Source organism: Amblyomma maculatum, chromosome 6 (genome assembly GCF_055883805.1).
Source record: "Amblyomma maculatum isolate TAMU_Amacu chromosome 6, ASM5588380v1, whole genome shotgun sequence".
Classification (NCBI taxonomy): domain Eukaryota; kingdom Metazoa; phylum Arthropoda; class Arachnida; order Ixodida; family Ixodidae; genus Amblyomma; species Amblyomma maculatum.
Window position 1 is genome coordinate 99898481 of NC_139349.1, and position 15968 is coordinate 99914448.

At 45.9% G+C, this 15968-nt stretch overlaps 1 protein-coding gene across 1 annotated transcript; it reads right to left on the minus strand.

Annotated features, from left to right (window-relative positions):
- Positions 1–19: 19 nt before the first annotated feature.
- On the minus strand, positions 20–15074 carry LOC146186405 (uncharacterized). The gene is made up of 3 exons (XM_084607177.1): positions 14577–15074; positions 13248–13421; positions 20–443 (listed from the first exon to the last, which is right to left on the minus strand). Exons 1-3 carry the CDS (start codon positions 14779–14781, stop codon positions 265–267), a joined length of 558 nt encoding a protein of 185 aa, XP_084463303.1. The 5' UTR covers positions 14782–15074; the 3' UTR covers positions 20–264.
- Between the last annotated feature and the right edge of the window lie 894 nt (positions 15075–15968).

Here is a 15968-nt window from a genome sequence, read left to right on the forward strand (position 1 = left end):
AACACATAAAACTCTTCAATGCTTCATTCAAATTCTTTATTTACGGCGCACATTCTCAGGCTATCACGTTCTCAACACGACATGCAATTTAGTGCTTCCGAACGTGTTTACCTTTACTTTCATCATTTTTAAGATAGTTGTGAGTGTGCTACGAAAAGGTAGTCAGCAGTACTTTGTTGTAATTACAAAAACACAGCAGTACATTTATTCAATAATTCTTGCATTTTTTCAACGTGAGGTGAACAGGTTACTCATGCAGCTTCTTCATAGCTTCAGACAGAATGGGTTCCCGCAGGGTCCGTGACAGCAAGTCGATGCCTTGGACTTGCAGCTTAACTGCAGGCAGGTTACGTTGTTACGGTGACCCTCGCAGCCATCCGGTGGGGAAGCGAACGTCGGGCACCGAAAGGTAGCGCGTCGGAACCGAGGGCGTCCCCCTGAATCTGGATTGACATGCGAGCAGATCTTCATTTCACCTCACCGCTCGAACGCTCGCTATTTTGCAATTTGCAAAGTACAACGCAACACTCAAGGCGACTCCTTAATAAAAACATATATAGCACACACATCACGCGGTTCTCAGCCCGTGCACTCCCACACCTATGAGGCCTACCTTCTGGCAAATTACGTAGCAAGAAACAGATGGACTAAACGCTATCCGGTGCAGCATGTGGCGTTTTGATACTTAAGCCTCCTTAACGTTTATACCTTTCGTATTAGTCTCGGATATTTTTCCTTGATGACCCGCACATGCTTACGCAGCTTCACTGCTCTCATGGGAATTGATCAACATTGTGTACTATGCTCACCAGAAGTAACCAAGAAACATTTTCCCTTTAGTGATTATGGCGACAACTTCAGCTGAAGATCCACGTGAAGGCAAAGAAACCACTCTCATCTTTAAAAACAATTATAGTCCTGAAGATTACCATAAGTGGACGCTACTTTACCGCTGAGAAACAAACCCTTATTGCCTATTTACTTTTGGCAAAGACGATATGTTAATCTTTTTAATTATCTGGCTGAACGATGAACGACACGGTCAGATTGCTTGCACGAACATACCCTGGCGTGTAGTATACGTGCTCTCATGGTGTAACCGCGACATAAGGTTGTTGATATTCTTTCTTCAAAGTACAGAACGGGTGGTTAATTAAGACTTGTTGAGCGAAAAATTGGTCAAGATCCGTGAATATATGCAGCCAACAATTTGCATTATTGTGACACCTCACCGACCTAGAGTCACGCACGGGCGCATGTTGTGAGCCCGGGCCGGGCACTGGCATCTGGTTTAGACCTTATTCGGGCTTTAGCCTTACTCGAAGTGGTTAGTTCTCTCTTCTTTCTATGTTATCTAGAGGTTGTCCCTAGACAGGCAGGCTTCACACACGAGGGAGGGGTGCGGGGACAACCTTCTCCTGTTAGATGAGACGAGACTGTGCATTGTTCATTTTATTATGGCCTCAATCATTGATCATTGGGCACGGCAGCAACAGCGGCATGCGGATGCATAATCTTTTCGCCTATATCGTGCAGATCCTCGCCACTACGCTGGTGATACCAACGGCACAAGACTATCATGGCCCCATGACGCAGGCCGCAACAACGCGGGAGATAGACCACTCCTGCTCCTTCCGGCCTGTGGCGACGGCGGTCATTGACGACTTCGGCTTCCAACGACAACCGACCGTGACACTCTGCATCGACGGAATCCCCACTTCGGCCCAGATGGCGCTCTGCGACCCATTCAGTATAAAGCAAGGCTCGACTATACCCGACATCATTGGGCACGGCAGCAACAGCGGCATGCGGATGCATAATCTTTTCGCCTATATCGTGCAGATCCTCGCCACTACGCTGGTGATATCAACGGCACAAGACTATCATGGCCCCATGACGCAGGCCGCAACAACGCGGGAGATAGACCACTCCTGCTCCTTCCGGCCTGTGGCGACGGCGGTCATTGACGATTTCGGCTTCCAACGACAACCGACCGTGACACTCTGCATCGACGGAATCCCCACTTCGGCCCAGATGGCGCTCTGCGACCCATTCAGTATAAAGCAAGGCTCGACTATACCCGGCATTATTGGGCACGGCAGCAACAGCGGCATGCGGATGCATAATCTTTTCGCCTATATCGTGCAGGTAAGAAGACTTTATGGTAAATGTCTTCGCTCAGATGACCCGTTCCTTATTGTGCTGCCGTGCCCAAGGTTGCTGTGTCCTTCACTCTGTGATTTAGCAGCACACCTTGCTGAACTACTGCTGCTAGCGGGGGATATCGAGACAAACCCCGGTCCTGAGCTCACTCAGATTTCCAAACAACTGGAAGCAATTGCTGGCGACATAAAAAGCATCAAAGAGGAACGATTAACATCTATTGAAGCGAAGTTGGAAAATATGGCAGCTCTTGACAAAAAGTTATCGGAATGCACAAACCAGGTCGCCAGCCTGCAGAAACTTGTTTCCGCGTTGGAACTAAAACTGGATGATCTGGAAAACCGCTCGAGAAGATGTAATCTGTTGGTATACGGCATTCCAGAAGATCCTGAAGAAAATAACGACTCCTTAGAACAGATGTTTAATGAAAGCATTGCCAAGAACATCCTTGAAATTGAACCTGTTGCAATAGAACGCATTCATAGGTTGGGCAAGCCTTCAGCTGAAAAAACCAGGCCTGTAATACTAAAACTTCTTGATTATCGGGAAAAGACACTGGTGCTAAAAAACTGTCGTAAACTTAAAGATTCAGATTATTCGATCAGTGAAGACTTCTCCGTCCGAGTACGTGACATAAGAAAAAAATTGTGGAATAGTGTAAAAGAAATGAAAGATCGTGGTGCAAAGGTAGCTCTAGTCTACGATAAAGTGCGCATTAACGGGGAACTTTTCCAATGGGATGAAGAAAATAAGCGTCGAGTGCCCTACAAGACACATGCAAGCGAGAATAAAAACGAAAAAAACCAGCAAGGTACTGGACCAAACCTACGCCCCCGGCAGCCCCCAAAACGAAATCAATAACATTTGCGAACGTAAACGCGCGTAGTATTCTTAATGAACTGGAATCACTGGAATCGCTTCTGATAGGCCTCGAACCTGATTTCCTGGCGATTACGGAAACGTGGCTAACTGAAGATATATGTGACAATGAAATTTCACCCCCAAACTATGCAATTGTTCGCAGAGATAGGTTAACACGAGGAGGAGGTGTGGCTATATTAATAAACAAAAAAATTCCTTTCGTAGTCCTGCCGGAGGTCGAGGGTATTGAGGCACTCTTTTGTAAATTGATTTTTGAAAATACTACCATTACTGTTGGCTGCGTATACCACAGTCCTTCGGCAGACGAACGTGCAATAGTATCACTGTACGAATATATGCAGCGTCATGTACAAAAAGCCAGACTTATTCTACTTGGCGACTTCAATCTTCCAGATATAAACTGGGAAACTATGTGCTACCGCTCTCCTGGTTCTGAAATTGTTCTTGATATTATGCTTAGTTTTGACTTCTTGCAAATTGTTAACGAACCCACACGTGTTCAAGGTAATGCATCTAACATTCTTGATCTCATCTTCCTCAGCAATCATTTTTCAATTGACGACACTAAGTTAGCAGTTCTAGATGGCATATCAGACCATAAACTGACGTTATGCACTACTCCAACTGAAGTCGCAACAATTCACTCCATTTCCAAAACAACTTACTTAGACTTTCCAAAGGCTGATGATTCAAGCATACTTAATTTTCTAATATTGGAGTTTGAATCATTTCAAGAACTTTATAATTGTCCAGGCACAGATATAGATACACTATGGCAAAGCTTCAAGGCCATTGTATCACACTGTGTCAACAAGTATGTGCCAAAAAAAACCAAACGATCAAATAGACATAACCCATGGATAACACGTGATGTTATTCACTCGAACCGCAAAGTAAAACGACTGAAAAAATCTTTAAAGTTAAAAAATGACTCTCAAATAAAACAGAGGCTTACGAACGCAATCAGTGAAATGAAAGCAAAGATTAAGACAGCTAAAATAATTTATTTTTCAGATACCCTTCCTAACTTTATGAAACATTCACCTGGAAAATTCTGGACGTACCTTAATCCCCAAAAGCAAAAAAACACTTTCAGTTCGCGAGACCAAAACGAAAAGTTCGCCAACTCTTTAAACGCATATTTTCACTCCGTGTTCACAGCTGATAATGGCCAGATTCCGGTGGTTGATCATATCTGCCAGAGACCATTAGATATGCCAACGATAACTGAGGCTGGAGTACTGAACCTGCTACTATCAATTGATACTAAAAAGGGGAACGGCCCTGATAATATTCCTAACACTTTTCTTCACAGATATGCCGAAGTAAACGCCAAATACTTGCATTTAATGTTTCTTAAATCCTTATCTACTTGTTCTCTTCCTGAAGAATGGAAAATTGCGAAAGTAATTCCTGTACACAAAACAGGCAGCAAAGATGATGCTTCAAATTACAGACCAATCTCGTTAACATGCACGGTAGGAAAATTATTAGAACACATTATACTAAAGCATATCACTAGTTACCTTGACCAAGAGAGCACACTGTCACCCGTCCAACATGGGTTCCGGAGAGGACTTTCCACCATCACTCAATTACTAGAATTAACACATGATTTGTCCCAAAGCATTGATAATCAAAAACAAATTGACTTAATTGCATTAGACTTCTCTAAAGCTTTCGATAAAGTAACTCATAAAAAACTAATTAGCAAACTTAGAACAACCTTAGGCAACGGCTCCATTGTCAACTGGATAGAGGACTATTTAACTAACCGATCTCAGTATGTTACAGTTAAACATGAAATTTCATCTACTGCATCGGTTACATCGGGAGTACCCCAAGGATGCGTCCTTGCACCGATTTTATTCCTCATCTTTATCAATGATCTACCCACTAATATAAGAGTTAAAATCAAACTTTTTGCCGATGACTGCATTATTTATAATGAAATTAACTCTTCAAAGGACCACGATGACTTAAACAACGCCCTTCAAGACGTGATAACATGGTGCAAGGATTGGCAAATGGAACTAAACATTCAAAAAACCGCCTTCCTAACTATAACACGTAAAAAACAAATGTCCGACTTCACGTACAGCATAAATAACATACCACTGACAAGAGTTAATCAACATAAGTACCTAGGTTTAATCCTCTCACATGACCTAAGATGGGAAGCACATATTAACAGCATTGTATCTTCTGCTTTGAAACGGTTATTCTTGTTGAGAAGACGACTTCATGAAGCACCACCAGAAACTAAACTATTAGCATATAATACATTTATACGACCAGTTCTCGAATACGCTAACACAATTTGGTTCCCTTATACACAGCAGCTTATTAACAAAATCGAAGTACAGCGAAAGGCAGTTAGATTTATATTTAACAAATATAGGATCACTGATTCGCCATCCCAATTGCTTAAAAAAGCCTCTATTCTTACTTTACAAAACCGCGCCAAACTTGCACGACTAAAATTACTTCATCAGTTATTACGCAATGCACTAAACATAGATAGCTCGTTGTATATATCCTTAGATAAATGCAGACCTTCCCGCCATAAACACTCACAAACTCTCAAAGAATATTCTTTCCGTACCGAGTGTTTTAGATATTCTTTTTTTCCACGTGCAACTACCGAATGGAATGGTTTGGATCCCCACATCACCAACAGCACATCATTGCCGAAATTTGTAACCCTTCTAGAAGAACTACTACACAACACGTAAACCATTTTGAACCAAATATAACAAACCAATTACAATACTCTAAATGAAAGCTATCGTATTACTACATTATTTACCTTGTCTAACTGCATTATTACCTAGATATGCTGTGTATGACATTGTTTATCACCTGCTACCTGTTTGTTTTTCTGTATTCATGTATTTGTATCCTTTGTATCGCCATTATTGTAGTCATTGTTCAATTATATGCCCATCCTGTAAAAATCCCAATGGGGATTGACAGTATCTGAAATAAATAAATAAATAAAATATGAGTTCTTGTGTTTCTGCAGTGAATTCCCTGCGGAGTCGCGAGCTGCTCGCTATATACTCACGGAAATCAAAGCCAATATAGTGAAGCAGAAACATTGTGTTCTGCAATACGTTCTTCAAACTAGGCCGTGATTCTGTGGCATCTAAAGAAGTGTGTTATTTTCTCACAAAAAAATTGTTACGTTTCTCCACCGAGAAGTGGGACAGCTGACGCGGCCACCGCATAGCAACAGGCAGAACCGCGAGCGGATCGGCCATTTCGACGCCGTTCATCGGCCGCGCAACGCTTCCTCCCGCCGACAAGTCTCAACGTGATCCTGCCACGCGCCAAATGTGTGTGCGTGCGTGTGTGTGCAAACGCCGGCCAAGCCTGGAGCTCGAGGGAGAGAGCGTCGCCCTCGCCCGTCTGCAGGAGGTGGAGGAGATGCGTTCGGACCACTTGCGATTGAGTCATCCCATCTTGCCCAGACACGTTGGGCGCTCCATTTCCTGTGAGGGTTTACCCTTTCCCAGTGAACGGGAAAACCTATAGAAAGCAGCGGCAGACTCCGCTGCGAGAGAGACTTTGACGCGCCGTTGGCACGACGCTAGACACCAGCTGTGTGAGAGTGTCTGTAATCTCTCCGGGTCAGCTTCACTGCCCGTTTCTTCATGATGTTGCAGTAAAGGTTGTTTTGTTAGAAGACTTTCTTTGCTGGCACCTTTGATGCCGTCCGCCATCCACAGAGCCGCCAGGCCAACGCTACCGAGGGGCCGCGCGCCGCACGTAATAACCGCTGGCAGCGGTACGCAACCCCGGCACTCGCGACCCAAACCTAACACAATGCAGCCAGAACTCAAAGCTCGATTGCTGCAGGCTTTTTTGGACGTTTTACCAAGTTTCATTCTTTTTTTGCTGCGATTTGTATTTACGAGAGCCTTTCACGTCACAGAAGCGTATTTAGTTCTTGACTTTCTCCGTGCCTGGACCGGGTCTCTGTACCGTGCAGGCCGAACTTGACCGGGTATAGGTCAGTGTTTCTTTGGGCTCGTGCTGCGTACAGCATTGTGGATAAAAGTTTGTGATGACGACGACAGGACGATGGACAACAAGGAGGAGCGTTAATACCGTGCTATGTGCTGGTCTATATTAAATAAAACTGCAGAGCTTGCACGGGTAATGGAAGAGGTCAACAACTGCAACCTGTGCGGTGCTGTGGCTTAGAATCACGCAAGTGCATAGAAATTACAAGCTGCTCGCCTTATGCCAGTTTCGTGAATATTAGAACCTCGTTTCTTAGGAGAATATTTTAGCAGCGGCAGGACTACACACTTGGCGAAACGTGATTTTTTGGCGTCTTTTAAAGCCGAAATTCGTAACATTTTCTTATTGCTCACTCTGAAGCTCCACCCTTGTCTTATCGCTCTCTGTGGTAGTCTAGAAAGCATAAAAGAGAATTACAGATTAGTCACTAGCGCGCAGTAGAGATAATACTTTCGAAGGGCAGCAAGCAGCAAATGTGCCGTGTATCGATGTGAACAAAATTACACAGTATGATATCTCCGAGCTGTATAACCACACTTTTAAACTTCTTTGGCACATTATTTCCGGAGCGCAAGCAACGCACGCTTTTGTAACACGTACTGTTAGCCGAGCACCTGCTGACGTATACAACACATCCTGACATTAAACTATGAGCACGGTATGCTCGGCCTGTTCTGTAATAACATCGGAAACAACACAAATTTACGTGCTCTTAATCGGGCCTGATCCCATGTTCATCCACTGTAGGTTGTGGAAAAACCGAACAGTCATATAACTCTACGAGGAAAAAAGAAGTTGAGACCTGGACAGAACATGAAGACAAAGCACCTAACCTTCGCTCCAGAGCTTCCTTCTCTAGCTGGGTATATGACCAGAAAGTGCCGCGGAACTATCTGCACGTAAAATTAATTATGCAGATAAAGGTTCGCATGATTATTTCCATGCGGAGAACGTGAAACGAGAGCAGTATACGATATTTTAGAACGGCTTTTCATTGAAGTTCTTCCATACAGTGTCCCATCTTGCCTCGTAGAACTGGGCAAAGTGCGGCATATATGTAAGTTTTAATATCAAAACATTCCATAGTGTTCCCCTTGAGCTCTTATTTTGTATTTGATAAGCATGACAGGAGAACGATAGCAAATAATTTGATAACATTTATTTGTTAGTGTCTTAGAATAAAGGAGCATACAATGATTCACAATTTCTTGTGAGGTTTTGCATGACTCTCCCGCAGCTAGCAAAACCATCTGCGGATTTAACCCTTACAGTATACGCAATATACTATATATGTATGTATGTGCTTAAAGATAAATGAAATATCGCTTCATTATATTGTTCATCATCGCAATGGGTGCACCGAGGAGACATCAGTAGTCTTGAGTAGAGGATTCCGGTGGACACAAAGGCTGATTTCAGCTATGAGTCACCGTCTGGCATCATAATGAGATAGAGACATCTGGTTACAATCATATAGATGTAACTGAAGCACATATAGCTCTCCAGTGCTGTGTCAAACATTGTAGGCCGAAACAGGTTATAATAGGCTGAGACGTGTGCAGTTTTCCCTAGCTTGGGCACGTAATGTACCATCCATATTACCTTTGCCGGATTCCCCATTGAACGAGCAATGGCAGTAGTTAGCCAAGCCCCGCAAGGGATTTCGAAACCATTACTTTTTTATTGCAATTCATCTTCACAAGGATGTTTTTCATACAATACTTCAAGCTGTGACTACTAAAGTGGCGCGCAAGGTGAAGTCACGTGTCGATGCAATAGAACGTAGCAAAATGCGAAACTGCGCACTTGGGTAAATTCATTCCGGGCTCGGAATGCTTAGATTGCTCCCTTATGGAATGATATCCACGAAGAAGGCCATGTTCAAACTAGCCGCGTTCAACCAGCGAGACCATTCCGAGCGGAAGCCTAATTCATTTTTCCAACATTGCTCGTTTGGAATAGGACCGATGTATTTCGGAAAAAGGTGGGCAGTAAAACGTACGGTGAGCCGAACAGATTTGCAATACCGACAGCGGCAGCCGTGTTTTGTCTGACGTGCACATTGAAAGAAAGAGCACGTGAAAAAAAGGTTAGAGGGTGGAGCCTAAGTTCGCAAGTCGAGCCAACGTTTCAACGAGTAGACGAGTGGACTAGCTCGACTCTTATCTTAGCTGCCAGTATGGGTGAGACAGCGTGGTACCTCTGTTGCAGCGGTATTGTCGGCTCCGGATAGCCTAGTCGACGTAGAACAGTCCGGCCCATTCGTGTCTCGAAGGCGCGTGACCTGGCTGGTCTTTTGAGCTTATATCAGCTCTTCTGTGGGTGTTGTGGGGGCCAATCTGAAGCAGGCGATGCGTCCAGGTACACGGGGGCAGTCCGAGGGCTGTCTTGACCGCCGATTGCAAAAGGATGTTCAGATGATTCAGTTCAGTTAGATTTAACTTGTGATAAGGAGCGTGAAACGTCACATGGCTGATTAACAACGCCTGCATGATTCGCATGGTATCGCTTTCCTTGAACCTCCCTCGTCTGTTGGAAATACGGCAGACCAAGTGCGCCATCTGCGTGAATTGCTTCTTGAGCAGCTGTATAGTGTAGGTCGCTCTGCCGTTGCGTTGCAGGTACAGGCCCAGCACCCTTAGTCGATCCATTCAAGGGATGTGAATGCCTTCTAAATGAATGTCGATTTTCCGGTCGACTACTTGGGTCCTCGCTAGCGCACGAATCACAAGCAGTTCTGATTTCTCAGGCGTGCATGTAATCCCGCTTCCAGTTGCCTAGTGTTGTATTATCTCAATAGCTTCTTAAAGGCTGTCTCTGGATCTGGCCGTCGGACCCTTTGGTGATCAAGAACGTGATTTCGTCTGCATAGAGCGCATGATGCACACCAGGAATTCTTAATAGCAGCGGAGGAAGTCCTGCCATCGCCACGTTGAACAACGTGGGCGACAACACCGAGCCCTGTGGGGTACCTCGACCAATGAGACGTATCAAATCAGAGCGTACGTCTCCGTTACCCAAGGTAACAGTTCGATCCATGAGGAAAACACGTATTCAGAAGTTCATTGGCCATAATGTTACCTCGCTATGCCTGTCAAGATGGCATCGTGTGACGCGTTATCAAAGGCCTTTCAGATCTAAGGCCAGGACAACACGGGCCTGGGTCCTGCCGGGAAGATCTATCAATTCTTTTTTTACCTGATGGTGCACATCTTAAATGGAGAGATGCAGCCGGAACCCGAACATGATGTCAAGGAAGATGTTGGTTTCCAAGTGTGGGTGGAGCTGGTTGGGCACCACGGGCTCCATCAGTTTCCCAACAGACGACGTCAGAGATTTTGGAGAAAGAGCTGATTGCCTGGCTTTGGCATTACATTTATATCAGCATGACGTCATTCTTGTGGGAGTGTACCGGTCCTCCATACATCACTATAATAGCTGATCAAGGCAGTTATTGATTCACCGTCAGGGTTCTGGTGCATACTGTCCGCCTCAGTGGCAGTGCTCCTTCTCAGGCTCACGAGCACTGCTCGAAACTCTGATTCCGTGATTCCGTCGCCCAGTGGTGAACAGTTATTCTGAAGGGGTAGTCCTTATACTGCGGTGTGGGACCCGTCAGTATATAGCGCGTGTCCAGGGCATGCAGCAGTGCAGTGCTATCTTTCGCTTTCTTATGAAGGACCTTGGCAACCACTTTAGAGGTTTCCTCTTTGGTCTTGGATGGGTCAAGGAGACCGCGGAGGAGCGACCAGGTTTTGGCTGTGCCGAGTGTTCTCTGCATCCTTGAGCAGAGTCTATGCTAGTCGGAACTCATTAGCTCTTCCACGTAGCGCTCTGCCGCAATAGTAAGTTCAGCTGTACGTTTCCGTAGCTTGCGATTGTATCGCTGCTTCCACAATCTTCGGACAAGTCCTCTTCGAGCTTCTCACAGATGAAGGAGGTGCAGGTCGATCTCAGGTGCTTTTTCTGCGGCCTTCACTATGGAGGTGACTTCCTTTGAATCCCTCTGGAGCTGCCTCACCCATTCAGCCAAAGACAGTCGCTCGCCCTGTTTTGAAGCAAGTCTGTTAGCGGAAAGCGTCCCAGTCAGTGAGGCACAGATGGCGACCAGACACGCGGCCCACTCTGATTTGCATCTTCGTCTCAAGGATAAAATGGTCGTTGCCCAGAGTCTCTTCCAGGTTGGTCCATGTGCACGGGTGTTGCGTTCGAACTAGCGTCAAGTCCGGGCTAGTATCCTGATTCACGTTGTTTCCCATACGGGTAGGCTGGTCGGTTTCAGTCAAGAGTCAGTTGGGTGCGAGCGATAGCCAGGGACAACTTACGTCCCCGAGAACCTCATGGGTAAGAGCCCATCGCTTGCGTCACAGCAAATGTGATGCCGCTCATATAGCCGAATTTTCGAGTCCTAGAAAAGGTATTGAGTTCAAGTCCCTCGCACGCGAGGGGCTTGCCATGATAACTTCCATAATCATAGCAAGTGAGTTTTCATAGCAACTGTGCCGTCAGCAGTTGTCCAGCCACAGAAGCGGCGATCGGCACAACCGCATGCGCAGCAGATACTCCTCTGTCAGTGAGGCACAGATGGCGACCAGACACGCGGCCCACTCTGATTTGCATCTTCGTCTCAAGGATAAAATGGTCGTTGCCCAGAGTCTCTTCCAGGTTGGTCCATGTGCACGGGTGTTGCGTTCGAACTAGCGTCAAGTCCGGGCTAGTATCCTGATTCACGTTGTTTCCCATACGGGTAGGCTGGTCGGTTTCAGTCAAGAGTCAGTTGGGTGCGAGCGATAGCCAGGGACAACTTACGTCCCCGAGAACCTCATGGGTAAGAGCCCATCGCTTGCGTCACAGCAAATGTGATGCCGCTCATATAGCCGAATTTTCGAGTCCTAGAAAAGGTATTGAGTTCAAGTCCCTCGCACGCGAGGGGCTTGCCATGATAACTTCCATAATCATAGCAAGTGAGTTTTCATAGCAACTGTGCCGTCAGCAGTTGTCCAGCCACAGAAGCGGCGATCGGCACAACCGCATGCGCAGCAGATACTCCTCTGTCAGTGTTTTTTTTACCCCTTTAACACCTCTTAAGTGACTAACCGACCTCCATGCGCCACAAAAATCACCCTCTTTTGTATGAAAATTATGACACAACCATCATCTGAGCAGCGTTCCTGTGGCGTACCACCATTTTGATGCCCAATTTGCACGCATCTGCTTGTCAAGCAGTCAGAACTTGAACTGACTTTTGTGCATTCAATTTTATGTCCTAATCACCTGACTGCACCACGTGACCTCGCGCAGCATTCGTTTTCCAATCGGGCGTCGCTTTGGCCTTCATACACGAGGGCGGTCCTAAATGTGTCGTAACTCCCTCCATGACTTCTCTCACGGTCCGGTGGTTTCCATCGATTTCTAAGACTATCATTGTGCCCTCTCCTTTGCTGAAAAACACAAAACAAAACACGTTTTACCTCAACTAAATTGTACCAAAAGTTGTACGTGCCAAAGGAAGACAGAGCAAGCACTCGGTCATGCTTTAAAAAACTTCACACACAAACCTACCGTATTGATTTTCTGTGCGAGGAAAATATCATTTGCTGCTTCATAGAATACATATTTTCACTGCAACAAGTTACCTTGAAAGAGGAGTTAATACAAGCTTTTTTTTCTCCCACAGAACGTTCGAATTGGCAGTAAATCCGGCTAATTGAATATTAGTTTAACATCATATGTGGGACAGAAATGCTGCCATGAATGTCTATAATTATTATAACAGCAGCGCCCAGGTGCTTCTTTTTTCAGGTCTTTTTTTTTTCGGTTCATGTCATAATTTCTAGATCTATAAACTATGGGCCAATCGGCGTGCTAGAATTTGATGCATGAGAGATTAAGAAGTTTTGGCAAATGAGCGCAACAAAGATATGGTGGTATAATCCTGGTGTGGCAAAAACTGAAAGTATAGAATAAATAACCGCTATGCTTTATCATTTGTGTACTAGCGAAAAAGGTATTGAATAAAGCAAAGCACAGCCTCGAAGGCTGCGGCTACCTAGGCTCGGGCTCGCGCATCTCTTTGGGGCTCGAACTGCCCCCAAGTAGTCCATCAACCCTTCAGTGGTGTACCAGACCTCATTCAGCAATGGTCGCCCTATTGTATGCTCTGTAACACCTACCTATGTCATCCAGGCAGAAGTGGCTATTGCAGGGCGCTCTGCAGCACACGGATCCCCTCTCTTCGCAACGCAGTTGCTGGCAGGTGACATTCCCCACCTTACCACCACAGCCACCAAGTTGAGGCAGGATTAGAGGGCAATTCCTGTGAGGACGGCGTGGCGCGCTGGCAACTCCTGTGTGGCAGGCGTAAAGTGCGACTCGATTAACACTGTTACTAGAATATGAAGGCTGTTAGCGAGCTGAGACCTTCCCCTTCCCTCCCCCACCACGGTATACGTGGCTCAGTGGTCAGCGCACTTGGGTGCTGAACTCAAGGAAGCGCGAGAGATCCGGACGCGAAAGGAAGGCGCGCATTTGAAAATATCCATATGATATAAATTTCCAGGGCCCTTCACTGAAGCGCACCTAATCAATTCAGCCTCTTGGAATGTTAACTCCTCTAAGCCAAATCCTACACGAAGAAAGCTGCAATTATCGAGTGTCCATGGTGTACAACGAAATCGTGCACATCGAAGAGCGCTAGAAAAATCAACAAATAATACGTAACTAAATTAAACCCTTCCGAGCGGTAGTACCAACAAAAGGCATAAAAACACTTTTGGAGGATGGCTTATTGTTAAGGAATGGGACAAAAATAGTTCTGCACGGACTTGTTTATAGCTACCAGTACGGATATATTGCCATATCTGTTACGAGGTACGGTCGTAATAAATTGTGGATAAACAAATATCACGAAAATAGCAAATACGGCCACTTATATAATAGTTTGCGCCTTGAAATTACTCAGCATAGTAGAAAAGAGGGTATATCGTAAAGTCATGGCAAGTGATCCTTACTTGCAGGACATTTTATGCGCGCAGAACACTACCTGAGAGCGACGCTCTTGAAACAACACCTGGGGAACATTGTTGTCATTGCTGCGACGTTTTGACCACAGGTATGCAGATCTTGCTTGCAAAATATTTAACGCGCAATGCGACCTCTCACTGAACAGAACGAAGGAGCCACCACTGTGTACCTGAGATCTGCACAGCGGTTTACTCGAAGTCTGAAAACCCGCTTCATGAATGCTCGCTATAACAACCCTACCTGTTAGAAAAGAAATAGCGAACATATTTAAAATCAGAAAGCAACAAATTCTAATTCAGGTTTATTTCCTGGTTTTTTAAAAAATTCTCTTATAATACCATCACAAATTCAGGGTTCAGTCATATCTATTATAACAAGATCCTGGTACCGAGCCAAAATTTGAGCTTGGCTAAGCTATTGGTCTCAATATAGCCTTTTCGCAGGATTCATAGTTTCTAGGACACATACGTTACGCTTACCTTTGACACACCAAGAACCACCGCAGGGCTTGGGGCAGCACTCGAGACCTCGGGCTGCGCAGCTTTCCGGAGTGCATGTCGTATAAGAGCAGTCGCTAAATGCTCCTCTGTTGCGCGGGCACGCCGCGTGGACCAAGCACGCCGCGTAGAGGGCTAGCGTGAGGATCGCGAAAGTGCGACACGGTACGACAAAGGACGGCGTCATGTCTTCCGAGAGTGAGTCTGCCAAGACAAAGCGGCACTGCAAGCTGAAGCCAAAATCTTCTCGGTGCGTAACAGTCGAAGATGCTGCGCACAAAGTGCGAGCGCTGTTGTGCACTTCACAAGCAGCCCACTGGTTGCCCACCCCAACAACGCGGTGCCCTCACTCAGGAGGTGATACTGGTAAAGGGAAGCGAAACAATGATGGCTCGAGCGCATCCCAGCTCTTATCTCATATACTTTCCGGATGTAAACGCACTCGCAGTCGCCTCGGCACCTCTTTCCACGTGTGGCTTTGCCTTACGCGCTGTCTGATGCTTTTGTTTTTGCCCTTCGCATATCTGTTGCCGTGTTGTTTCATCGTTTGTGTGCATACGTGTATCATTTTTCTCGACCTCGCCAATTTTCTCTCTTGAAACAATTGTGACGTTTCGGCAGCGAGCGTCCTCGTCTCCTTTTCCCCCGCTGTCTCGATAGACGGCGATACCGCCAAACGACCTTGTCATCGTCCATTTGCCTAAGGCAGGAAATCCCCCGCTTGCTTCCGTCGATGGCAGCAGGCCACTCCTATCGGAAGCGTGCGACGCACATCGCCCCTTCGTACGCACGGCAAAACACGCACATGTGCACATCAGCCTGAGAAATCTGTGTTACTTAACTTGCGCATCAGTTGCCGGGGCCCGCACTTCATAGTCCATACCCGCACTTTCAATAAACTTTCTTTGCATTCCACATTTGCAACGTGTAGCGGTGTTCTGGACACAGCCTTGAGAAGTGCTTCTATTCGACGACACTTTTGTGTATGCTCGAACATGTCAGAAAGCTTTGATTTAGTACAAGAGGGATCAACAATCAGCTTGCTTGAGGAACTTCTCGCTGGTTTCGCGATACCTTGCCATGGCGCTACGAATAGAGATAATAGCAGCATGTTAACGGCGACACAGATACTAACGGCATGCGTCGCTATAGCGGTGATGAGGTCGTTGAAAGCGACCGGCAATGACGCCAGCGACGTCAGAGGTTCCGCCTGCGATCGCCGCAAATAAGAATCAACAAAAGACGAAGCCGTAATGGTTCGAATTTATCTACGAGCGCCTTCTAAACCAAAGCTGGCAACGAAGTAAAAACTCATTCTGCTTCGAACAGTAAAGAGAGAAGAGTTGAACAGCAAAGAGATGAATGGCTCCTGTA